The 27,019-nt window shown below is 47.3% G+C and overlaps 1 protein-coding gene across 1 annotated transcript in view; it reads left to right on the forward strand.

The window, feature by feature from the left end:
* The window catches only part of AFF2 (ALF transcription elongation factor 2), a 482,556-nt gene that overhangs the window by 267,882 nt on the left and 187,655 nt on the right, over positions 1-27,019 (forward strand). The window contains exon 4 of the mRNA XM_047764620.1: positions 25,227-25,271. Within this exon, the coding sequence (XP_047620576.1) occupies positions 25,227-25,271 (45 nt within the window). The remainder of the gene's footprint in view (positions 1-25,226; positions 25,272-27,019) is intronic.

Raw genomic sequence — 27,019 nt, forward strand, 5'->3', positions numbered from 1 at the left:
GTGAATAGACTGGGTACCACCAGGCGGCGGCAGCAGCAGCAGCAGCCCCGGTCTCTCCAGGGATTCCGAGCCCAATCCAGCTGCTGAGGGGTCCACAGTGATAGGAACAAGTGGCCATGGCCCAATTGCTTTGGCCATGGTACGTGTCGGCAATCAGAGCCTTTAGTGACACTCACTTAGCCTGGGGATGACGAGTGAGCCGAATAGATGGAGGAAATCTTACCTAAAGCCAGAGACCTAGGAAGGTGTGCCAGCCATGGCTGGCAGCGTCTCACCGTGCTGTCCCTCCTGGCTTTGCCCTGTTCACTGGGGCCTGGCTGGGGGTAGCACCTGGTCATGGCATTTCCAGACCTTTTCCTGGCAGGAGACGGCTCGGGGAAGGTTTTCCTTCAGCCTCCAGTGCTGAGCTCTTGGGTTAGGAGAAGCCACTGGGAAGGGGGGAGCTGGTAGCAGCGTTTTAAAGGAGAGGCACAACCAAGTTGGGAAGGGTGGGCCCAGCTCAGGAAGGTGTGTGTGTGTGTGCACGTGTGCATGAGCGTGCAGGGTGGCAGCACTCTGGCGGGGGCGCCCGTGTTTGCTGAACCCCCTTGCTGAATACCTGGAGAAGATGAACCCTTCCCAGAGAGGGACCTGGGACCAGAGTGCCTAAGTGCGTAAGGATTAGATGGCTCTCGCTGAGTACCATTCCTTCTAATAATAAAATTAATTTGACCATTTAGAACAAGATTTAGTAATGGGCCTCATCCAAGCCTCTAAATATGCATATTCCACTTTGGAACTGTACATAATTGCTCAATTGCACCTGCAAATCATGTTGTTAGCTCACTAATTATTCAAATAGTGGGGGCAATTCCACAATTGTGTGTGTAATTGTGTTAATTGTTAATGCACTTAGGTACAGGTGCACCGTGACTAATTACACATGCAGAAGTGGCTCCCGGACAGCCCACTGTCTCCAAGCCTAGGCCGTCCCTCTCGGAGACAGACGTAAGTGGGTGACACACACAAAGCCACAGGCCATCAGTGGGGGTCGTTCTGGCGCGGCTGTCACTTGGGAGCCGTAGCATATACATTTGGGAAACAATCGGGTCTTTGATGGAACTCAGCTGTTTATGCTTTTGCTTCCCTCGGGCCCGGCCCCCCAGCAGACAGAGGCAGGACGCACGCCTACGCTCACACACACACACACACACACACACACACATACACACCGCTCCACAGACACAGTTGCACAGTCACACACAAACTAGTTTGTGCAACTGGCCCTACTCGTCTTTTCATGGATGATTTGAGATTAGCTTCAAGTCAGGCGTATTATTAGTATCTTTCCCAGTCATCCATGTGGTTTCAGGAACCTTATTTTATCTGAATCCAATATCCGAATATTTAGGCCATTTCTAGGGTAAGATGCAACCTGGGAGGTAAAATTTAGGTGATTTCTGAGACATTCTGATGGTTTATGTCAATAGGACCAAAATAGGGGCTCCTGCCACCTTCACGCGCTGCCTTTTCATTCCCGTCTTCATCGAGTTGAGCCTCATTTCACTTGTGTCCTGGGTGCAAGACAAGTTTTCTGTGGGTCAGGAGCCGGGCGCTTGTCTCACGCTGTGGAAGATAACAATAGCTATGCCCTCGATTTTTCAAGACCGACCTAATTTCAAATAGTCCACCCACTTGTCCCCATAAACCAGAAGTTTTCACTTTTGATGAATTGTAGTATATTTTGAAAGTCTGATCAAAATGACAGAGCCTCTTGCCAGAAAATGCACATGGGTACACACACACACACACACACACAATTTTGTGTATGAATTCAGACCCCCTTAAGCCCATTCATGGATCCAAGCTTTAGCACCTAGCAAGGCTGCCCAGTTATAGAAAAGCTTGAATGAAATATGAAGGAACTCTGATTTTAGGTTTATGGTGACTGAATCAAGTTGGTAAGAATTAAAATGCAAATATAGTCAACTCCCTCCCTCCCTCCCCACCCCTCTTTCCCTCTCTCTTTCCCGCGCTCTCTCTCTCACACACACCCCCCAGAGAACTTTGAGGGGATACTTTCTACTTTTTTATTTGGAAAGATATGGTCAGCATAGCTATAGGTTTCTGTTATTGTCACGACCATCTGTCAGTTTCATAACACAGTTGGTAAATTTAAAAATGAGTATTCACAGCCAAGTACGCATGCGATGATCTGGAGCTTGCGCGCTTGGGAGGCGGGGAAGAGAGGATGCGTTTGCGGGGTGGGCTGGGGAGGGGGTGCTGGGGAGACATTTGCAGACTTGTGTAACCCTAGACCCACTGGTACCCAGGATGTGGGACTCCCAGGCTGCACGTGCCACGTGCCTGCTGTACCTCAGGCCCTTGTAGCAGTCAACATCCATTTATTGTTTGGACTTTGTGGTCTGTCAGCCTAGCTCTAAGGAACTAGCTCTCTTAGGAAGATCGTTCCGTCCCCTCTCTTGCTAGAAGGAAGGCAGGTCAGCTGTAAAAAATTAATTAGCGCTGGCTTGTGAGCCCAATGCCAAAAGGAACACGGACCATGCAGAAGACAAATCAGTCTGTGAGCAATAGCGGAGAACCTTTTTAGGGAGCATTGAGGTTGGGGGCAAGGGAACCCCCCGAGCATGGGCTTGATCTGGAAGAACAGGTGCTCTCTGCCTCCCTGCTGCCCAGGGAACGGGACTGGCCCCTTCATAGACAAGTCTGTGGCCCCGCAGCTGTCCGCTGGCCCACAGGGCTAATGCGAGAACTCACGTCACAGGGTTGCTGTGAGGATTAAATGAGATAATCTTTGTGGGGCAGTTTGCACCGTGCCTAGCACGTATTAAGGACTTAGTCAATGTGGCTCTAATTTGTATCATTATTATCATTATTGTTGTTGCCGTTCTTATTTCTATTGTTGTCCTTTTAATCTGTAACTATGGGAAATTAACCCCGCAGTGCTGTCGCCCCCTCCCTCCTCCCCCAGCCACTCACTCCATCCCCCCTGCCGTTAAATATTGTTCATACCTGCCTTTTGTCCTTTTCTGCAGACCACCTTGGCGCGGAGGCGTTCGGGGAGTTGTCTTATCCCACCAACTAGGCTATCTGACCGAATTAATTTGCTCAGGCTGCTGTAACGAAGTCCCACAGACTGGGAGGCTTAAATAAGAGTCCAGAGGCTGCAAGCCTGAGATCAAGGTGCGGGCAGGCTCCGAGGGAGAACCTCTTGCTCGCCTCTCTTCTCTCTGTGTCTTTGTTCAGTTTGCCTTTTGTAAGGACACCGGTCACGCTGGATCAGGGCCCACAGTCATGCACCTGATTTTAACTTAATGATAACCCCAAGGCCCTAGGTCCCGGGGTTAGAACTTCGCCATGAATTTTTTGGAGGGGTGGTTGAGGGGCACAATTCAACCCATAACAATGACCATGAATGGTACGGCTCGTGTCAGATAAGGTCTTTGAAGCCCCTACAGCCTTGTCGAGCGCAGGTGGAGAAGCCATGGGCCTGGTGTGGTGGAGACCACCAGGCCTGGGTTCTAATCTCACATCTCCCTACTTGTGGGCCAGTTACCCAGTGCGAGTCTGGTTCCCTCTCCAAAGTCCTACTTCACAGGCCTTATGAGCATTGGGGTGTGTGTGTGTGTTCCAGTACCTCCATGTACTAGAGGCTCAGTATAGGGTAGTTCTTACTCACAAAAGTTTACTGAATAAATGAATGAAAAAAATGTATGGAGTTCCCGTCGTGGCGCAGTGGTTAACGAATCCGACTAGGAACCATGAGGTTGCGGGTTCGATCCCTGCCCTTGCTCAGTGGGTTGACGATCCGGCGTTGCCGTGAACTGTGGTGTACGTTGCAGACGCGGCTCGGATCCCGCGTTGCTGTGGCTCTGGCGTAGGCCGGTGGCTACAGCTCCGATTCGACCCCTAGCCTGGGAACCTCCGTATGCCGCGGGAGCAGCCCAAGAAATAGCAAAAAAGACAAAAAAAAAAATGTATGACTAAAGCCTAGCTGTCTAGTCACAACTGTTGGCCAGAATTAGGTTTTTAACTCCTTTGTTAAAGTGGTCTCTTTTGCATTGCATTTCTTGGTTTCATGCCCAGTACTTGTGTAATGGGAAAGAATCCGTGCAGTGGTTTAGAATGGTGTGAGAAGTTAGCTTTTGAACTCATTTTTTGAACAACAGTCAACACCATGGACGTGTGTGTGTGTGTGTGTGTGTGTGTGTGTGTGTGTGTGTGTGTGTAGTCCAAGTTGCCTCCTTGGGATGCAGTGTTTAATGTGCGGATAGGCAAAGCCAGTTTCCTTATCACCCCCCTCCCCCGCTGGCATATGTCTATCAAATTTCATGACTGTGTGTCATTCTGTAACAAAGAAACTTCCAGTAACAACAGTGTGTTGTAGATTGGCCACAACATCCATTAGTTGGAAAGCGGAACATCAGCGCGTGTTTTAGGATGAGGAAAGTGAAAGTTCACACAGTCATTGTTTTTCATTATCGTCTCAACTCATTAGCATAGGAGTGTCAAAATCGAATCCGCATTTCCTTTTGCCTGCTTGTCTCCACATTGCAACAGTGGTTTAATGTGCATTATTTGCTAGTTGGTTGAAATAGCCAAAAAGCCAACCTCCTAAGCACGGATTTTTAACACGGTGTCAATTGCCGTAAATCACAGAGATACAGATACGTGGAGCTGTCATGTTGCAGGTGATTAAAAGCTGCTGAGTCTCTAATCACTACAGTGAAAAAGGTTGTCATCAATAAAGAAACTCTGGAGCTGGGGAGTCGTATTGATCTGAGCAGAGGAATTTGCAAACTCTCTTCCTCAGTTATCTCGTCCTTCTGCGAGTGGAACCGGCACCTTTAAAGATATTGTAGCACATTTGATGGAAGGAGAAAGTCCGTATTTTAGTGAAGGGTGCTTTGTTCGTTTTCGACTTCCCGGTCCTAGTGTGAGAGCCTTCTGAGTGAGTGGCTAAATCACCCGGGTCACCTAAAAGCTCGTGTCTCTCTCCCCACCAAACAGCTTCAGAGCCTGTGGCAGCACCTTCTAGCAGGCTTAGACATCACAGGAAAAATCGTTTGGGGTGGGGCGGGGCGGGAGGGACTTTGGAGATTGTTTATCTTTTGTCAGAATCATCCACGGAGCCAGTGGCCTTCATTGTCAGCCGAAAGCGGTACAGAATTGTGTGTAAAAAGGCTCGACGGCCTGATGCAATAAAAACGGAGTGCGGGCACCGTCCTTCCATTCGATTTTCCGTGTGCAACAGTTCCACAGAGCCACGTCTCAAGCACAGGGTCTGTGCGCATCCCCGTTAATAGAAAATCTGCGCGATTGCAGGTCCCAGGGGCCCCGGCTGTGTCTCTGTGGGGCCTAAGCCAGCGCTGTCTGTGCGCAGCCGAGCCACCTCCCCACTGTCCCGCCCCTGTCCTCACCCCGCTCTTCTGTATGCTTGGGTGGTCATATTTGGAAATTTCCCCAGGCCCAGTTTGTCATTCAGTCACGTTTCTCATCACATCTGAAGGAGGTTGTGCTTCGCATGGTAATGAGGCCCTCTTTGTTTCAGTGGCTGCTGCTCCGGGGACTCCCAGCGGCTCCTGCGGAGTCTCCGGGCTGGGGCTGCCACGGCAGAGCGTGGAGGGCCTCTCAGACTAAATGGCTCACCTAGTACTCATTTGGGTTTTGAGAAACGGATTTACATCTGTTTCAGGTTTTAAGCTGCTGTGTTTACTCTGGGTTTGTTTTTTTTTTGTTTGTTTTTGTTTTTGTTTTTTAAGCATTAAAACAATTTCTGAGCATCGGTCGCCGCCTTGCTGGTGTGGCAGGCGTGTGTTTGCCCAGATGACTGTGACCACTTACTGCATATTTACAAAGAGGCGGAACTCAGTGATGCCTACTGGAATATGTTCTAGAGAAACGACACTCCTGGAAGGCATTAATTTCTGTGTGAATTTAGGAGCTGTGATGGTATATTTCCCACCAGAACTACCGAAGAATATGATTTTTCTGCCTTCTCTTGAAATGATTGTTATTTGGGTTTAAATTGCTTTGAAGTGTATCCTAAGAACACGATGCCTCTATAGAGATGCAGCCTGTCAATTTTATGAAATATGTGCACATGCCTTATCTCTGACAATTAAGAGGCTACTCCTGCGGTCCTTATCTAGACCCCGGAAAATGAGTGTGCTCTTGATGTGGTTAAGAGGATGGTGGGTTTGAGTTTTCCGTGGCCCCATTTGTTTTCCCACGGGCTGATCATACCACCATTCTACCAGAATCTGTGTCTTCTGAATTAGGCCGGAAATACTGGTTATCGCCAAAGGCGATGATTTCGCCATAAAACTTCATGAGGCTTTAAGAATCGTGGTTATATAGGCTCCTATATACTATAGGAGCCAGGATAGAGCACCGAGACAATCAGACCCCCTCATGTCATACTGAGGAGATTTTGGCCCAGAGGATGGAGGCGATTCACCAAAGACACACAGCCAGTTAAATGATGCTGGATGAAAAACGGCCCCCAGCTCCCAGAACAACGAGCGAGGGATGACGGTTCAGAGGATGGATTCTGAGGCTCTCAAAAGTTGCCCTGACAAAAATGAAGGCCTGATAGTCTAGCCTCTATGGAGTGTTCTGGAAGAAAGCATAACATGCCCTCCTAACAGGAACCATTACCAGCACCCGCAGTCTATCGGATGGCTAGTCGGAGATGAACTCCTGAGAGATCTGGAGACGACAAGAGGGCCACAGTCCTCCGACTTCAGCTGCAGGGTTCTTCCCGTCAGCCACCCGTCTCCTCCGATGGTAAACCATACACTTCAGAAATTCCCTCTCTTACGGGTAGGGGTGGACAAGACCATTGTGAGACACATTTAGTCTCCGACCAAGAGCTCTGGGAACAGAGTTGGGAAATACAAGCCTATTGATATTTTGAATTGACCAAACAGTGGAACTGGCTGTCAAAGGCTCCGCTTGGCCATGATCAAGGTCAGAGAAGCCTTTCGAACATGATTGGACTACAAAGCCTCTTCGCTTTATAAGCTTTGGGTGATGATCATACTGGAAAAAGTAGGTTTTCTCTGACTACAGCCAAATAGCTTAAACAAACCAGTAGTGAACCCATGAGAGGGAACTTGTGAGAAGTGCAGCCTTTGAAGAATTAGGCTTTGAAATTCCCTTAAGGGGGACCCACTTTGCCATTAGATTATCAGTTGTGGGCTGATAAATATTTATTCTGTATATACTGTCACATACGCATTTCACATTTGCAGAGGCAAACACTAGAGTTTCAAACACAGAAACCCACAGCAGATCAATTAAATCTCTTTAAAACTTTCCCTCCTGAGTTCCTTGTCTTTAGTCAATAGTCTCAACACAACCTGATCTTCTAGTGTGATTTAATTTGTTCTGTAGAAAGAAAATGGCACCAAATTGTCTCATGACTATTTTAATGTTTCTCTTTGAGAGCTTATGAAATAGCTCATTGAGATACACATTGTAGTCTGTGTACGTTAGTTTGAAGTGATCGTACTGGCCACAGTAGTTGTGAGTGCAGAGGGATAATTGCGGTATCTTGTTTATCCTACAGAGCTGGGTATATATAGCATTATGCTCATCAGGACGATGGAAAAATTGGGCTCATTGAACTGCAGCTTGTATTTTCAAGTTCAACACATGTTATATTGGCACACCAAGAGAGTTCTGCAACGTGAAAATAGTATAGCACATCTCCTGTTTTTAATAGGGAGTGCAACATACCTTATGTTTTGATAATATAGTTGGGAGTCAGTCTTCTTGGTCAATGGAGAGGAACACGGGTTTGAAGTCATAGAGGCATGGTTTTCTGGCTTGGCTTTATCCCGTATGAACTGTGTGACCTCTGGCAAATTACTTAACCTCTCTGAGCCTCATTTTCATCATTTATAAAACAGGGATAATAATCCCTACATCATAGCATTGTGCTGGAGGTCAAGTGAGCGATAGGCCTGGCCCAACCGGCATTTCTGTAAACGGTAGCCATTTATGTGACCATTTTCACACTAAAGCTGTAACAACAAAAGGCTTTGTGACATGGTTTTCATTTTTGCACCTTACGATTAACTCAGTATGGTATTCAGCTGTGAAAATAATTATGTAAAATGCCAGTGCTGGGGTGCTCCGCAGGTAAGGTTCAGCGCACCTTGGGCCAGCTGCCACCAAGTGCTCCCTCTAGAGTCTGGATGGACTAGGCCTGGAGGTTGCTCTTAGGCCAGGGTTTGGATGGTGGCATATACCACCATGTGTAATTAGGGAGCCCCACTGAAACTGATCATTTCCCCTTTGTGTGGCTCTTCCATTTAAGGGCTGGGTGTTGGGACTGCATTAATGACATTGGGTAGACAAGGGAAAGAAAAGAAGGAGACAGGAAACTGCCTAACCTTTCGGAAATACCATTCGATGTGCCAGATTTCACCTTAGAAACAAGCACCATTTGAGAAAGGAGTCAGGGATGGCTCGTTTACAGAAGTGGGGGCATTCGCAACTGCTCCAATGCATGGCTGACCGAAATGAACAATTACTGTTATTTTCTGCACTTAAATCATAATTTCCAAAATGAGTTTATTCATCCAGCCTTCTCCTCTCAAGACTTCCAATTTACCGGCTTTGTATTCCCTCGTCTCCTCGCTTTGATTGGCTCAGTTGCTTGCACTGAACATGGTGCCATGGAAGCCAAGGTAATGACCATGACCTAGATGTCCCTGCAAAGCTCACCGTGCTCTATGGCCAGAGAATCTAAGTAGGAGCTCCATGTAGCCTATTGCCTAACATAGCCAGCTCAAGTCAACACTGGAGTCTGACGTCCTGATGATCCAGCCTTTGGTGGCGAGGGTGGTGCAGGGTGGGGGCCACACACCGCCGGATGCCTGGAGGACAAGCATATCAAAAAGGTGCCAGCCTTGGCTTCCCTTTTCAGTGTCTTCTGTTCTTGCTTGGCCACTGCTCTCTCAGACATCTTAGCATCACAGTCCGAATAATCACCATGTCCTCACACTACTTAAACTTTTTTTAAAAGCTGCTCCATTTTAACACTGTCTTCAGAGGCAAGGTAGGGCACAAATCCACCCCCCGCTCTGCCTCGCTCACTTCCCAGCAGAAGACAGAGGGCCCTGTGTAGATAGACCTCTTAGATCTTCCAGTCGAAGAAGCTCAGCTAGAGCTTCTTGAGTTGCTTAATTAAATTGAAATAAATTGAATTAAATCCAGTGGAATCAGGAAATAATGAGTCCCCTGTCCTGGGAGTTATGCAAGCAGTAGTTGTATAATATGGCTACAAAAAGTCGACTTTGTCAGAGTTTGCTTCCAGGCCTTCCAGTCACAGGGCTGTGTGACCTTGGGCAAATCATTTCACCTCTCGGCACTTCATTTGTCCTCATCCTTTACAATCGGCTGCATGTTAGAGGTTGGCGTGTACAGCCTCCAGGGCCCTTTCTCTGTCAAGAGTCTATCAGGAGATGAGTGTTTTCATTACTGGACAAGCGACCGAAAAGTATTCCATCGAGAATGCACCAGCAGCATTAGCTGTGCATGCGACAGATGGCGCATTTATCTTTTGAGAGTTCTTTCATTTCTTACCTGGTCCCTCTCCTCGCTGCTCTTCAGCAAATTCAGTAGATCACAGTCAGAGCTTTACTACTTTGGGCCAGAGGCCTCTATCTACCTGTAATGGCTCTCAGGGGCAGTCCTTTTTCAGAGCGTACGTCTTAGCCTAAGTAACCAAATGTCTCAGGATGGAAGGGTTGCCCCTGCCAGCTCTGTTTGGCTGTTTCCCTGTTCCCCAAATGGAGCAATAAAGGGGGAAGGTAAGTGGTGTTGAATGAGCAAGCGTCTTTCTTCATTGCAGCCTTGGCCTGGCACTGTCAGCTCACCTCACCACCAGTTCATGACTCCTCAAATCAATACTGACCGCAGTGTTCACGGGAGGACAGTTTTCACAGCACAGCTGGTGTATCTGAGGGAGGCGGTGAGCTTAATGTCCTTCATTCGCCATCTTGATCCCTCCCCATTCATGGCATATTTGCATGGCTTGTGAACCTGAAGGCAGTTCCCTCAATTGGATGTAAAATTGCCAAGAAACAAAAACTAAAGGAGGAGTCAAGAATGGGAGGAGCAAGGTGCTGGCCGCCGTGTTGAACCTGAGTCCTTAATGCTTAGCAACTGTGGAGGCCTGGCTGGAAGACCGAGCTGGTCTCCCCGTGCCAGTAGCAGGTGCTCTTCGAGCCCAGACGCTGAGTCATGATTGTGCGTGTGACGTTCCTTCAAGATGCTCCTCTTCCTCTCTTAACTTTTCAGCTTCACCTAAGCACATCGCATTTGAGATCATCAGGTCTCATTTGAGATCATCATGGTTTGGGGCCTTGTCGGTTGATAGTCAGTTTGGAATTGGTGATAACATTCTTTGCCCTATAACAGAGATACGTATCCTCGCATCTTAGAGGGAAGCCTTCATTGCAGTGCCCGAACCTGGCCTCTGAATTCCTAAGGCTTTTCTGGGCACCCTGTGAGTCCATGTCTACAGACCAGGAGTATAAAATAGCGGAAGACCCACTGGATTGGGGAGCTGCAAACCCAGGGGCTAGCCTTCACCACTAAGTAGTCATCAAACCTCAGACAGGCCATGGGACTTTTTGAAGGCCCGGGTTATTTCATCTTCAAAATGAAGCTCCTTGTGTCTTCTTTGCCTACTGTACAGAGTTGTCATGAGGAACAGATGATAAGGGTGGGAGGTGGGGAGCAGAGAGGATATGAAAGGACTTTGTAACCCAGCAAGGACGAAACTTTCGGGGAATTGTTTGTATGAGCATGTTGGTCTTCGTAGCAATAATAGGAGAAGGTATTCTTACTATCCCCTCATCTAAATGGCCTCAATCCCTTTGGTTTTGATATGCCACCAAGGTGCTGTTCTTAGAGTTTTGAAATAAGGGGTTAATTTCCTCACATTAAGGATTTAGGAGATCTCGCTTGGGGTTAGATTATCGTTTATAGAGAAGAGAAACTGAGAATCTTGAAAATGCTAATTGGAAAGCTTATCTTGACAAAATAGATGTTGGATGCTGCTTAAAAGCCTTGTAGCACCCTGATAAGGTGTCACGCTTTCCTTTCGAGCACAGACTGTAAAACAAAGGCAAAACGTTGAGAAATTACGGAAATGTATTTTAGACGTATACCTAAGTGCTCAGCTAGATCATTTCGAGATGAGTGTGATCATAATAAATTTTTATTTACAGCACGCCCTCAGCCCAGAGTCTTTTGGGTACCCAACTATATGCACACCAAGTCTTAGTGATTGCATCGTTTGAATTGGCCCATTATTTTAGATTTTAAAAGTCCCTCTTTATGGTAATCCGCTTGAATGAAGAGAGACCTTCAAACTGATTCTAAAGAGCTTCGAATAACACTTTATAGTGTAATATATATTGGTGAGTTTATTTATCTTGTGCTGGGAGCTTTTATAGACCCCAGCTATATATCTTTGCCACACATCTTGTTTTTTGTGCTCCTGGCCTCCGGGAGAATAAATGGAAGCTGTGGAGTCTGTGAAGGCCACTGGAGGGAATTTCCCCCATCTCCTCATATATCAGTGTCTCTTCGTGTCTGTTTCTGATGGGGTCCCACAGCAGGTCAACATCCTTAGGTAAAGAAAGGCTTCCTAAGAGTGAGCAGCAGTCATTGGAAGTAAATTAATGAAAGCCGGGGACTGCTGGTCTCTTTGACAAGAAGGAATTCTTGCTGCCAACATTTAGAAACCACTGGAAGTGGTCTCCATTGGAAACCAGGTTTCGACTTTCTGCCCTGGGCTGCCAAAAGTATTGCAGTAGAAAATGCGAAAGTAAGTTGAACTTTGAATTATAATTTCAATGACTGTCTAGTGAAATGGATTCATGCTCTGGCACTGCACCTTTGAGGCTTTGGGTTGATTCGCCTAAGATAAAAATCTGTCTGGTCTGACAGTTGAAAAGGTCGCAAGCGCAGTTGATGTCTGGTGGTCTCAGTCCATTCCCAAATCTTGATTAAAAATGGAAGATTTAGGAACTATTATGGGATTTTTCAAAAATCTTTTCAAATGGAGCCGTTTCCACATACTTTGGCTTCAAGCATATGGACTTAGCCAAATATAGATTATATTTGCACTACCATTTAGCAAGAACTTCTGACTCACTGAGGAACCCTCACGTGATTGGGGTACTTTGTCACTGTGGGCTCCCCGATGTGAAAAATGGAACCGTCCACATTTTAATGTTTCCACTGAAGCCTGCTTCCATTTGGAAATTATTTGCTGGGATGGCTTGACATTTTGTACTTCTATAGATCATGCAGGCGCTGTACCTGTGAAATTGATAGCTTTTCATTCTCAGTTGGAGACTTCTTTTAATTAGAGATGAGCTGGTGAACACAAGCTGCAGTTTTGAAGTTAATTTGCTTTGGACTATAGATTGCTAGACTCGTTTTAACAGATTGGAGTTGTTTTAGAGACTATATCCTAGGCCAACCCCTTGGTCTTACAGCTAAGAGAAACTGTGACTTGCCCAAAGTCGTACGGTGCCTATTTGAATCTTTTCTCTTATTCAAAGTTAAGGTCAAGTCTCACTTCCCTGCCTGACCACCCCAGAGCCATGGACTGTTTTCTCTTCTGTGACTTCCTATCACCGTTTTCTCTTCTGCGACTTCTATCACAGTTATCGTATTCCTGGTGTACAGTTATTACATCTGTCTTTGAAACGTAGTGTCACTACAGTCTGGGATTTCTAGGAGAGTCGTGATTTGAAATAATGGCTTTCGTTCTCCCCATATTAGATGGTCTGGACATTCCCAGGTTTGGCCATCCAAGCCAGGTCATCCACAAATTAAAATCCTCCTTCTGCCCCTGTGCCTGATGCAAAGATCATTAAATATGTGCTAATGCTTGTACTGTCATTACTCATTTTTTGGTATATAGGTCCTGTCTGCTCCTATCTCAAGTGTATGTTCCCTCTGAACATTTATTCCTTATCGTCTACTGAATTTCCCATAATGCTTAGGGCGCTGTCCTGTGCATGGGGCGGGGGGGGGGGGGGTGCAGTGTATATTCTCCATTTGGGACAATTATCCTAACTTGAACCGATTTTCCAAGCACCAGGTTTGGAAATAGCCCAACACATTGATTCTGGTCAGGAGTGTGGTTATTTCACTGAATGTATTTTATTTGGATCGGCAGGGTATTGTCATTGCACCTGGAACTGTAAACACTTGCCTGGTGTCTGTTTCCCCTGCCCACTTTCACAGCTAAAAGTGATCAGTCCCTGGTTTTCATGTGGCGGTGAGACAAGCTAGCATCATTGGTGTCCCGCATATGCTGTTCATGTTCATGGGCATAAACCATTCGACTTCATAAACCACGGGGAACCATGCATCGCTCCCTCTCTGGTCTTGCTCGAGACACTCCACAGAGCAGGCCCACACTTAATGTCACAGACCCATTCTTTATGACACGGTGTCAGGGGTCTGTGTTTGCAGAGTGATTTTCTGGAAACGTGCCATGCCCTTCCATGAGCCAAGCGTTTCAGAGCGTCCCATAAATGCCGAGTAGAAGGGGCCTTGGGGCCACATCTCTCAAGCGAACTGGAGATACTAAGTCAGGCCCAGCGCAACTTTAAGAAACAGGAACTTCTTGTATTTGTTCTATTGATTTTCCTGCCAACAAAAAAAAGTGTAACAAATTGTGGTGTTTTCAAATAAAAGCATCAGGAATGAACTCCAGTTTTTGAGAGCGATTTCCTGGACACGCACGCTGGTGCATTTGGGGGAAGACTGGATGCAGCAGGAGATAGGCAACCACGCCAGGTCGGTAAGGGCCAGGGTCGTGGATCATTATCTGCCGTCGAACAGCGCGGTGATTTTGCCAACTCTCCATATCCTTAAATATGACACCCTCTTCATGGTCAGACTGTCACTCTGACACAGTTTACTTACCAGGAGACCAGTGCGAGATTGTGACCCAAAGATGGAGGCTGTCTTTCAACTCATTTGAATCACAAACAGGATAGACAACCTATAGATCCTCTGGAATATTTTTCAAGCAAAATAAGGCACCTACATTGACCTCCTATTTACATTTCCTTGAGAAGAAAAAAAAAATCACATAAAAGCTATCAAGAAACACATTTCACAGCAGGCAAATTAATTGGTTTTACAGTATTTGAATGGAGGGTTTGTCAAATAAAACATGCCGTGACAGTTAATAGTGTCATTTAGAGCCAGAAAATTATTGGCTTATTTGTTATTGGATAAAAGGAAGGCAAACATTTTGTATTAGGAAGTTTTAATGTGTTTAAAATCCTCATTAGGGATTAATGGACATGCTTGCTTAGCATAGCGCCTCATTAATTTGAGGCTAAACAGTTACTTCTGTGTTTCAATCTCAGTGTTGTTTCTTAACTTTTTTTTTTTTTTTTTACTTCTCTTTAATTAGATCTTGCATTTGAGTTTGGTCTCTCCACCATTGGAGATGTAGAATTAATTAATGAGATTTATAAATCTAATGGAAGTGAGTTATTCTTAGCTATCGTTTCATTTTAGTGAGCAGTTAAACCACATGCAAGTGGGCGCGGATCTGAGAGATTTCAGAAGTAGAGAAAAAAAAAATGTGAACTTCCCTGAATATATTTAGTAGTGTCACTTGGCATTAATAGATAAAAGTGTTTTAATTAGAGTTATAAATAATAGGGGAGCTGGCAAGGATTCAGTTCCCACGCACGGGGCTTGTTCTCTCAGAGCGTCACTGTCAGAGAGAGCAATTGTAGGTCTGTTTCTGTGGCATCGCAGTGTCATCCACTGGCAATTAAGACAATCCTAAGTGCGGGATTTAGGGAGTCAAGAAGGCGCCAAGTTCGTTAGAGGTTAGTCTGAAAGTGGAGCCACTTTCTATCAAAGTGTATTCTGTTGTCCCGTTTTTATTGAGGACATGCATGGGTACAATGTATAAAGTCTGCTTCACTTAACGTTGCTGTAAGGAAGATTTAGCTAGAGGAAAACCAAACTGAAACGGGGTTTCTCATTTTAAAGCAGACATTTAAATCATTAGCTATGTGCCTACAAGAAGACTGAAGGAGTTTCTTTAGGGTGAGGGATTGTGACTCTCAAGGAAAGACCTTTCTTTTCTAAAAGATTGTCAGAAAATACGAGCCACAGATACATATTTAAAAACTTCTCTTATAAGTGGGGTCGCAGCACTTCCTTGAAGACCCCATAATATGCCCGTGGCAATGTCCTCAGAAGCTACCAGAAAAGCCTGAACCCCCGCTCAGTTTTTCTCCCCTGGTGAGGAAATCGTTGCATCTTTGGGAACCACAAATGCTTAGAAGAACTTGCCAATCCAAGATGAATTATAAAAGAGAATCGTATTTGAAAACGTTTCCTGCTAACAATCACACAGCAAATGTGTAAAACGTTTACTTAAAGACAAAATGTTTAAAGGATGGAAAACAGCTCTTCTTTAAACAATTCGGAAACTCCTTCCGATGTGAAATGGGAGTGCGCTCTCGCCGGAGGATCTGGGTTAATCGAGGTTTCTACTTCCCGAGGGACAAGTCGAATTCATTCAGCCCCTGGAGAGATCCTCTAGCCCCGGGGCCGTCTTTGGCCCGGGGCGTAATTTCCTCTGGCCTTCTGGGTAATATGAGGAGACTCACCCCTGTGGGATCCCAGAAAATCATTACTCCTGCTCCTGGGCTCTCTGCTTGTTCCGTTCAGAGTGAAGCCCCTTATAGATTAGAGCAGTTGGAGAACTGTGAACTGTGCTTAATTAGCTCATCAGCGCCGGAAAGTGCCGTGGCTAATAGTGGGGGCAGAGGGTCACCCCCTTCGAAATCGCCAGCGCTCCTCGGCCTCTAATTCTCTCCTCTCCCCGGCCCCCACCTTGCCTCCTTCCTTTCACTCCGGGCTTATACAGCATCTCCTTCCGCGTTTCCCCCGAGGGCGAGCTCTTTCCCTCCCTCGAACATTGCCAGATCATTCCATTACGCTTTCCTAGCATACTCCTGCTCCTCCTTCCAATAACCACCCCCATTCTCCACTCATGACCTTGCCACGTACTTCATAGAGAAAAACAGAAAAATAGACGAGTGCCTCCTTGTCGCCTCGTCTTTAATTTCTCCAGCCCAACTGCTTATGTACCTGTCCCTCCTGTGACAATGGAAGAAGTGTCCCGAAGTGTCCCTGCGCCTCTTTCGGGCCAGCCTCTCCAGCTGTGTCCTGATCTGTTCTCTCCTCAAGGACTTCGCTTTTACAATCATCCACCTTTTTCTTTTGCGATTTTACCTTTTCCCTCGCCACTGTTACACCCACGGGCATATAAATAAGCCTGAACATCATCCCTCTGAGCAAACAGAGGAGAGCCTTGGCCCATCGCCCCTTCCCATTACCCCATGTCTCTGCTCCCCGTCCCTGTAGGAATGGTCTGTATCCTTTCTGCATCTGCTTCTCCTCTTCTTTCCTCAGTGCACGCTGGTCAGGTTCACGTCCAGTGAGACAGCTCTGCCCAAGGTTGCCAATGGCCTAGATCATGCCAAACCTAGTGGCTGGTTCTGCATCCTACTGCATGGCGGCTTTCTCCTTGAAGCACTTTCTTCTCCAGGCTTCTGGGGCACTGTGCTTGCCTGATTTTCCACCTGCCCCCCAGCCACTCCTAAGAGTTCTTGGGAGGCCTCGGAATACATGATGTGTGATAGATAATATGCTGTGCTATTCAGAAATGTGGACTCCTCACAAAAGAGACTGTAAATGGTTGGTTTTTGGTTCAGTTTCATCTTAAGATGACTAAAGTGGGAGACAAACGCTGACGGTGAAGCCTATAGGACATGTATGCCACATGTTGTATATGGCTTGTCGCAGAAGAGTCGTCTGCTTACTCGTGTTTGTGTCGGCTAGTCAAAAAATTATTTTGCATTTTCCATGCATTTAAAAACCATCAGCAGGAGAAGAGGAACTGTCCCTGGGAGTTGAGAATTAGTGTCAGTGAGAAGATCGTGCATGTGTAGGAGACAGAGAATTGAAGTTGAGATGCGGATTACCACCTGGAGTAAAATACATGCTTTTCTCCGTTGAGTGTTCTGTTTGCTGTGGGTTTGTCGTAAACGGCTTGGATTATGTTAAGATATGTTCCCTCTATACCCACTTTGGTAAGAGTTTTGATCATGAATGGATGTTGGGCTTTGTCAAATGCTTTGTCTGCGTCTATCGAGATGATCATGTGGTTTTTGACTTTTCTTTGGTGAATGTGGTGTATGCCGTTGATTGATTGGCATGTGCTGAACCACGCAATAGCACAGAACAAAATAGAAGGTGAATGAAGTCATACAATCCAAAAGGTACCTGAGAAGATGGTCTTGTCTGGCAGCCAGTCCAAGGTGAAGGTGCTGTTATCTTGTGGCAAAATGGGAAATAGAAGACCAATGGTATGTGTGAAAGTGTTTGATGGCGGCATGGCTCTACTGTCATGTATCGGGAAGACACTGTACCTGTTTTAGAGATTACACCCTTCCTACCTTTTGCCTTTTGTTTGTGTAATGTCCTCTCGGGATGAAAAATTGGTGGTGTTATGGAGATCTCCTTTTGGTTTGGTACTGTTACGTGAAATACAAAACACTGGGAATTTGTGATTGATTCCCAGTGCACCGTTGTGTCAACTGGACAGTGAGGAGGTGCATCATCCCAAGTCAAACATCTAATTAGTGGCAGCGCTTGAACATGGAGCTGCTTCCTGGCTGTCAGGATGGTTTTCTGTTCACGACTTTAAGACCATGTTACCTGAAAGTGAGATCACTGCTAGGCAACCGTTTCCTTGTACTGTGAGGGTTTGCTCTGATCCGGGAGCAGTCAGAAGCCTAAGAAAATGCTACCAACCCTAATACCTACTCTTTAGTTGACAAAATTTAAAAGTGAATTTGCTTCCTGTGACATCTTTTTTTATATATATTTCGATCACACACGGTAGCCTTCTTAACAGTGGCAAAGGACAGGGTTCCGAAATGGCCTTACTTCACTTTGTACCTCTGTATTGTTACAGTGTCCTCTTTTGCTAAAGAGATGATGGGCTGCGCACCAGCTAGGCATTCGTGTTCATGGAGGTGAAGTCAATAGGACTTGAGTGGAATCGGGATTTTCATCTTAAATGGCCCTTGGTTTCAGTGCGAGGGCCTGGACCGGACAGAGGTGGGTGTCCTGCGGGTCCTGAGGAGTCGTGTGCAGGCCTAGACATTTCGCAAGGAAGGGACCAGGGCCGGAAGGTCTCTGGGCTGCAGGGCAGGCACTGGGCGCGGACAGAGGGCTGAGACGAGCACAGGCACGGAGGCACAAGCCAGTTGGGTCAGAGTCTGTGAGGCTGGCCAGGAGAATGAGGAGGATGCGGCTTGTGCAAGAGCAGCAGAATTAGGGAGTCTAGGTGAGGAGCCTGGAGCAGGTGGGAGGAGGGGCCCTGTCCCCGCAGACCCCGGCCTGCAGAGACAGCACAGCTCAGGCACAGGTATGGGCAGGAGCAGCAGCTGCGGCAGCCAGAACGACCTCGCTGCCCAGCTCAGGGGACCAGAGGCAGAGCGTCCTGAGGGAATCGGGGCCAGGCAGCCAGGCGCTTCCAGATAGGCTCTTAATTTCTTGGGGTAATCGGTCTAGATGTGTACCTTCTTTTTCTTTAAGACTATAACCCCCCCTCCCGATTTATAGCTCGCTCTTCTATAGAAACTAGTTATTAGACCAAATAAGTGAACAGTGAGCTAATGGCTATTCAGAGCCCACTGAATTAAGTACTCTTCACTTCAAATTCCATCTGCCATTAGGTACTCTCAGCTGATGATGGGCCTTTCTGCATATGCATTCCGCCCTTGCCCGAACCTAATGTAATCAGCGGAGAGCTGGCCTCATAATGAAGCACATCGCCCACCCTTCCCCTCCCCCACCTGCCCACCCCCACTCCGCCTTCACTCTCTGTTGTCTTCCCCCCTCGAGTCCCATCTCCAGCCTCCTTTGTCACCTTCCCCGAGAGCCACCAGATGGAGCAGCAGCCTGAGACTCCCCATACACCGGGCCCCTGCATAGGATTTCATAATTAGCGACATTCCCAAGATGTCGTGGGGGCCAGTTGACCAGGCAACTAAACTTTCGACTCAGGGGTCCCAAGGCTCAGGGTGCTGACACCTTTCCAAGGGCCTTAAAGGGAACTTGGAGTAGAAGGTGTTGATGGAGCCCTCGGATGCACGCACTGCCAGGCTAAGGTGCTTTTATATGCCTCACTTCATCGCGGCCCCATGATAACCCTCGAAGTGGAGTTTTTATGCCCCTTGTGGAGACAGAAAAACAGAAGCTCAGGGAAGTTCGGGTGTCTTGCTCTAGTTCACAAAGCAAGTTAAGAATCAGAGCTGGGGTTAAAATCCAAGTCTGTCCAGCTTCAAAGCCCCTAGAAAATACTGTCATGTATCTCCTTTATTTGCTCAGATTCACAAAACGTGATCACTGCCTCTTCCCTTTTCATTTTAGTTTGAGTTCCATGTAAGGCTCTGGACAAAGGGTCACTTTCTGAACTTGGCTTAAAGCGGTAAATTCCTTTGATCTCCACGCTCTACTTTTTGTTGCTTCTTTTCTTGTTTTACATGGAGCGACGCCCTTAAAAAATTGGCCAGAAGCAGTATTTTAAACACCAACTCCTTGGCCACTGAGGACTTTGGCTGTATTAAGATAAAATGGGAGGAGGAGCCGGTTGGTTGGCTGTCCCATGTCGGCGTTGTGAAATCATTTCTGTTTTGATTAAAGTTACATCACCTGAGGATTTCTGTCTGCAGGCTGAGTCGCATTAACTGCTTTCCATTTAGCCACAGACTCGTGAATACAATCCAGAAAAGAGACACAGGTAAAGGTGAGATAGGAAGCAAGGGCCAGAAAGACCTTAAGGTGAGCTGGGCCGGCTGTTTTCCAGCTTGGAAAACTGGGACTCCCTGGTTGGAGGATTAAACATTTTAAAAGGACAGGAAGCTCATTTGGTAGTCCAATATCTAACCTGAGTTTTCATTTTAGTAGGAAAGCCGTGACAGCAGACCTCTGCCCCGTCAATCAATCATGGGGACGAGTGTAGGGATTTGTTAATGAAAATACAAATGGGATTAGTTTGGAAGCTGCCGTTGGTGTCAGCTGTGGATATTGTTTCACTGGGCCCATAGCATGGAGTTGACTGCTGGTGATGTGTCACTCATTGTCACTTGTACTCGTTGGGAGAACCCACGCATTCATTGGCAATTAAAGTTGCAGTTTTTGAGTTGTACTGGGCTAAGTCTTTGTCAAGGTGGAATATGCCTAGAATAGTGGGCTTTGATTCCCAGGTTTTGTGGGACAACCTGAGGGTGATTTTAGGAAGAGAAGTGACCTCTTTTTCCTCACAGCTCCTTAATAATAACGTACTCAGAGACATGCACCGCGCTCCCCGGGGTTAACCATCTGAGGATCACGATTCTTTTAATGTTTTACATTAATCTTCATGTTTTCCATTAGTCTCTCAATGCCACAATCAGGCTATTTTTGATATCTTGTATAACCCTAATCGCCAAGAAGTATGCTCCAAACTGATTAATTCCAGGATGATTAAAACATCCTATGCAATTCATTTATTGTTGCTGCAGTTAATTGAATATTTGATGATTTAAAGGTACCCTGATTATTTCCAAAGATATGTCTTTATCACCAGGCAGATGATGCGTGCGTGGTCTCTCTGTGGCTCCATGGGGTGGCACCTGCCCGACGTGCGCCTGCCTCCCCCGGCCCTTGGAGGACCGCATCCCTCGGCGCCCAGCATGAGAGGGTCGTGTGGGGCCAGGAGTGAGAGCACAGCCTCCCCTGGGCGGCGTGCAGCTTGCTTTCTGCTCCCGGAGGAGGGGGCGGAGAGGGGGATACACAGAAGGACGCCGCGGCTCTGAGTGGCTAACTTGCGCTTTGTGGACTATCTGAATACTCGAGAGTGGATTGAAAGGGAGGCGAAGGTGGCTCCGGAATTGAGCGGCGGCTTGGCAACTCGTCGGGCGGCAGTTCTAATCCCAGGGTCACCACTAGTTCTCCTCCTGGCTCCTGTCACACCTGTCCGAGTGACTCCTCCACGAGCCCTGCGAGAGGAAGGGGCGTGAGAGGGAGACAGACGGACAGAGAGCCAGAGAGAGCCCCTGGGCAGCTGGGGCCGAGCCCCAGCCTCAGCCCAGCCTCCCTCCGGAGCGCAGAGTGACCCGGGCGCCACTCCGCAGGGGGCTCCGAGCCTGAAGTGGCCTCAGGTGGCCCCGCCACTTCTCAGCCATGTCAGATCCTTGGCCTCTCACCCCCTTGTGGGGTGAGGACTACGCTGGGCACCTCGGCTGGGAGCTGCTGTCGGACATGGCTCTGTCCGTGAACGCGGTAGGTACCCGCTCCCTGACACGGGATCAGACCCCCTGTTCTGTATTGTCTGTTTCCCCTGTAAATGTTTGTCTCCCCCAGTTTGCGTGGAGTCTTGAAGGCAGAAATTATGTTGTCTTCAGCGTCTTTAAATCCTCCCCTTGGCACCATCCTGAGCACAGTGTGAGCTCAATCAGGATTTGTTGTCTAAAGAAATAAATGGGAGAACTGATGAATAGGCGGACGGGCGAGTGAATACGATCCTATTACCCTTGTCACGACTACCTTACAATGTCTGTCCCAGTGGGTCTCTAATTGTTTGTTTTCCCGTCCCATCTAGACATTTTAACTCCCAGAGAAAGAGGCCACGTCTGATAGCTCTTTGTGTCCCCAGCCCCCACCTCGCCTAGCACTGTTCTAGGCACAGAGAAAATGCTTGCTGGTTAATTCAAAAGCACTTGCAGGGGGGGAAAAAAAAAAGAGAACACTTGCGGCTCAAATTAGTTGTCTTGCAGTGAAAAGAGTGGTGGGGCAGGGCTAGGGGAGTGTGTCCATATCAATACTGGATCCCAGTCGTTTCTAAAAAAAGAAAAAGAAAACCTGAACACTCGGCGTGGATGCACATTTGTTTGACTGCCTGTGTCTGCAGAGCTCCTTCCCATCCTGAGTGCTACTCACCCCCAGAAGTCATTATTGGATGCACAGCAAAGCCCCAGCACCCACAACTCTTTCTCTTTTGACAGAATTTCCCCATAAGGAACTGGATATTTCTAAAACCAGGTGTAGCGCTGATATTTGCAGTCGGCAAGAGTGAGTCAGATCTTACCTTGAGCAGACGAGCAGCCTGGGCTTCGTAATAATGCAGGAAGGAGACCAGCAGGACAGGGGCTAATAACCTGACGCACTGTGCGGGGCTTTGCAGGTTACAAAGCAGGTTCACGTCCCATATGTCCTTTGCTGCTCACAGAAACCCTGTGAGACTTGAAAGGAGAAGGTATTATTATTATTACTGTTATCTTATTTTGCTCGACTTTATTTTATAGTTGGGCAAACTGGAACTCAGAGGGGGAAGGTTATGAAGTCCTGTTCCCAAGTCGTAGGGCCAGGCCTCCCACCCAACTCTTTAGAGTCATAGACAGGTGTTCTTGGCTGTGTCTGAGTGTTGCTGATATTTCTTCCTACTTTTATTTCAAGATGAACATTTGTGTGTTTGTGTGCCAAAAGGAATACAAAAGACCTTTTCATGAGAGCGGACCACATATGTTTTGCCCAGGTGGCCCACGCTGATATAATGTGACAATACGGAAGATTTAAGCCTTTGCTGTAATCGCTTTGACCTTTGTGTTTGCGGAAGGTAGACGTTAAGAGTTCAACAACTGTCTTAGGAAATATAGTTACTAGAGCACTGAGCAATGGAATGAGATTTGATTTGCTGGTAAGAACCATCAGTTGAGTTCTGTGGTCCTGTAATATGTTAGACCAGCCTCTCCTAGTGCATGTTCTGCAAACACTCATTCTGTGGAATGGCAATAATAGTTAATTGGAAAAAAAAAAAAAAAAGAAAACCAAACACCCAACAATTCAATAGTTAAGAAAGTTGGGGACCTGCTGCATTAAAGCAATGAGATAGGTGTCTCCGAGCCTTTAATTTGCATCAACGATTGCCGAGAGGAGGTGGGTGGCAGCATTTCCCACACTTATTTGGACACAGAACCTTTCATGTTGCAGACCTAGAGGCCAGGGGATGGCCTCTTTTGTAGTACTTAGCATGGTTGCAATCATCCATTAACTGTGTAATTCTTCATCCTGAGTCTACACACTCCATGAGGGAGGAAACTGGGTTTCCTTTTGCTTCTTCCCGTTGTATCTTTGCTGGGCACAAGCCTGGAGGCACCGTCCCCGGCCCTCAAAAACTAGTTGGTGAGTGACTGACGGAATGAGAGACCTATGCTAGACCAAACCACTTGTGGTTCCCTATCATGAACCTGTATTGAAGGTTCTTTTTTTTTTGTTGTTCTTTTGTCTTTTTTGTTGTTGTTGTTGTTGCTATTTCTTGGGCCACTCCCGCAGCATATGGAGGTTCCCAGGCTAGGGGTCGAATCAGAGCTGTAGCCACCGGCCTACGCCAGAGCCACAGCAACGCGGGATCCGAGCCGCGTCTGCACCCTACACCACAGCTCACGGCAACGCCGGATCGTTAACCCACTGAGCAAGGGCAGGGACCGAACCCGCCACCTCATGGTTCCTAGTCGGATTCGTTAACCACTGCGCCACAACGGGAACTCCTGAATTGAAGGTTCTTTACATCTACCTACCCCAGTCGACTTTCTCAGCCATTCCTTCTCCTGTTCTTTCCACTCGGTACTAATTATTGTTCCTGGAAGGGTGACTATATAATTTATCATCCAAACCAGGACACTTTTGAAGGTGGAAGTGAACATTATCAGTAAGGACACCAGAATAACTGGAACCAGACTGGATAACCCAGACTGGATGGCCCCCCTCGTTATTGGTGCCAAATTCTCCAGTCCCCACTAAGGAGTCCATGCTCCTCGAAGCAGGGATCTTTGACATGGAAAAGGTATTCAATACGTATGGATTGACATTAACGTATTGCAGTAGTGACTGTAGCGCCAGTGGAAGATTTCCCGAGGACTCTAGCAGGTGTTTGTTAAGACCGAGGTAAGCTGGCACCATGTTCTGTTGCCCATTTCCCCAAATATAGTTGTCTTTGTACTTCAATCTAGCAACATAACTAGGGGATGAGGACTTAACTGCCCTTGCAAGAGACCCGGAACACAGAGCCTCTGTGGCAATGCCGTCTGTACAGAATGAAAGAGACCAAGTGTTCTCCCTGCTACAACGGGAGGGCAGTGGGAAGTGAGAGTGACCCCATGGCAATCCTGCAGAGAGTTAGGAGGGTTTGGGGAATGCCTGTACCTGCTCAGGGGATGACACGGTGCCTCGTAGATCTTCCTCCAGCTGCCGTTTCACTTGGGTGTTTCCTATCTGGCTTTTACTGACTGTGGATCCCCTGGAGGCAAGGGTGGGCATGTGCCAGGCAGGGAGTAGGTCCTCAGCACCCTTCTGCTAGTTGCTTGAATTTTGATTGATTAGGAAGGTGTCACGCTGAGAAGGAAAGCTCAGGGGATTCACTCCGTATGTCTGTGAGTTTGTGTGTGCGCCATGGCAAAGCGTGGGATTGACATAGGAGGTTCAGCCTCAGTGTTTTGGATAAGACTTGTAGGCATCTCATTGAACTCCTAGATTAAAAGAGCACTTAACTTAATCACAGAAGGGTTTCATCTAGGCCTCAGGTTTTGAGTATCTGCGACAGGGGAGGATGGCTCTACGCCCCATAGGAAAGCAGTGACAGAACCAAGCTCTCTCTGTGTACCTTGCACTATGGTCTTATGATATCACTACGGTAAAACGAGATTGGCCATTTGCAGATACTTACTGCTTTGTATTTAGTAGGGGAAAAATACACATCTGTAGCTATATTTCCTTTATTTTTTCTTTATAGGGCCGCACCTGCAGCATATAGAAGCTCCCAGGCTGGGGGGTCAAATCAGAGCTGCAGCCCGCCGCCTATGCCACAGCGCAGGGCAATGCCGGATCCCTAACTCACGGAGCGAGGCCAGGGGTTGAGCCCACATCCTCATGGATACTAGTCGGGTTCATTACCTCTGAACCACAAAGGGAATGCCTATATTTACTTTCTTTACATTTTTTCCCCTACAGAGTAAAATACTATAAATCTGCTTTTCTGAGAATAACCAGGTTGTACTTCATTTTCTCTCTTTTTTTTTTTACCTTTGTTTTAGGTAAGCCTTCCCAGTGATCCAAGCTGTGTTGAAGAAATCTTGCGGGTGAGTTGAAACCTTTATTTCTGTACCTTTTAATAATGAAGCAACTTATCTGCCTAAGCTGTGTAAAGTACTGAGTCTTCTGTTTCCAGGAGTGTCATGCTGGGGAACCCTTGCGTTCCATTCTGCTTACACCTCCTTTCTCATTTCTTTCCTCATCTTCCTGCTCTCTAATCAAGCTAGTCTCCTGATCTCACCAAGCTTCTGTCCCATTCTCGCATCCTTCTGGATCTTTCTTCGGCGGTCTCACTGGAGACTCTTCCCCCCCCCCCGCCCCTTTAGGAAACATTCCCTATTCATGCATCCTCCCTCTTGGCCCTTCTGCTCTGTGGGATCTCAAGTCAGCTTCACTGCTGCCTCCGGCTACACTGTTCATGGAACGTGGTGATGGAGATGGTGGCCCGTGATGAGGGAATGAGATGTGGGAGGGTGGAGGGGAGGAGCAGAGGAGCCACTTGAGAACCGTGGCAAGTACTGGGAAGTGTCACTAATGGGAGGGACTTGGCACATGAGACTGGCCTGGAGGTAGCACGGAGCTGCAAATGGTGGCAATGACCACTCCCAAAGGAGATGATTAAACAGAAAGGAAAAACCAAAGCTACGGCAGAAAAACGTATCTCCTCTCTCTGGCTGTTGGCATCCCAAGGCGATACGGTGTATGAAGAGTAAGAGTTAGGGGAGTGAGTTCAAGTCCCGGCTCTACCATTCGTCACTTCGGCGGTTTAGACAGATCACTTCATCTTTCTGAGTTTCCCTTCCTTGTCTGTGAAAGAGGACAGTGATCCTGTCCGAACTCCCCGATAAGCTGCCAAGAAGTATATAAATGCTCATTATTGTGATACATGCTCAGCATGGCGAGGAGAAAACCATGCAGGTTTTCCACTGCGGAAAGAAGATCGCTGTGCCAGTGAAAATTCTGCATCCCCTTTCCTCACCAAAGTCACCCCAACTCCCCCTGGTCAGTGCCTTCTCAGCCGTCCAGTGTTGGAAGCAAACTCTGTGAAAATGCAAAACAAAGGCGTAACAAAGAGCAGAAACACTTTCCCATTGAGTTGACCAGCCATCTGATTCCCTGCTGTGAGGGTTCCTGCACCTCTTTCAGCCGAAGAACTGTTAAAGAGAGGAGTCCAAGCCCTCTGATCTGAATTAGGGGTGTACTAGTGCTTTTGTAAGAGAAGAGCCCAGGAGCCCATCAGTCACCTCTCCCTGAGACCAGGGGTTGGGGTAGAGTGGCATGCCCCCGGGGAAGGGAGCCACTTGCTCCTTGCATTGGGTGGAGGTGGGTCAGGTCCACCAGATACTTGTGAGGATGTTGGCCACCTTGCAACATGGAGTTCCAGTTGTGGTGCAGCAGAAAAGAATCCGACTAGGAACCATGAGGTTGCGAGTTCAATCCCTGGCCCTGCCCTGTAGGTTAAGGATCTGGTGTTGCTGTGAGCTGTGGTATATATAGGTCACAGACGCGGCTCGGATCTCGTGTTGCTGTGGCTCTGGCGTAGGCTGGTGGCTACAGCTCCGATTCAACCCCTAGCCTGGGAACCTCCATATGCCTCGGGTGCGGCCCTAAAAAGCAAAGAGAAAGAAAGAAAGAGAGAGAGAGAGAGAGAGAGAGAGAGAGAGAGAGGGAGAGAGAAAGAAAGAAAGAAGAAAAAGAAAGAAAGAAAGAAAGAAAGAAAGAAGAAAGAAAGAAGAAAGAAAGAAAGAAAGAAAGAAGAAAGAAAGAAAGAAAGAAAGAAAGAAAGAAAGAAAGG

The sequence above is a fragment of the Phacochoerus africanus genome, chromosome X (genome assembly GCF_016906955.1).
Source record: "Phacochoerus africanus isolate WHEZ1 chromosome X, ROS_Pafr_v1, whole genome shotgun sequence".
NCBI classification, from domain to species: Eukaryota; Metazoa; Chordata; class Mammalia; order Artiodactyla; family Suidae; genus Phacochoerus; species Phacochoerus africanus.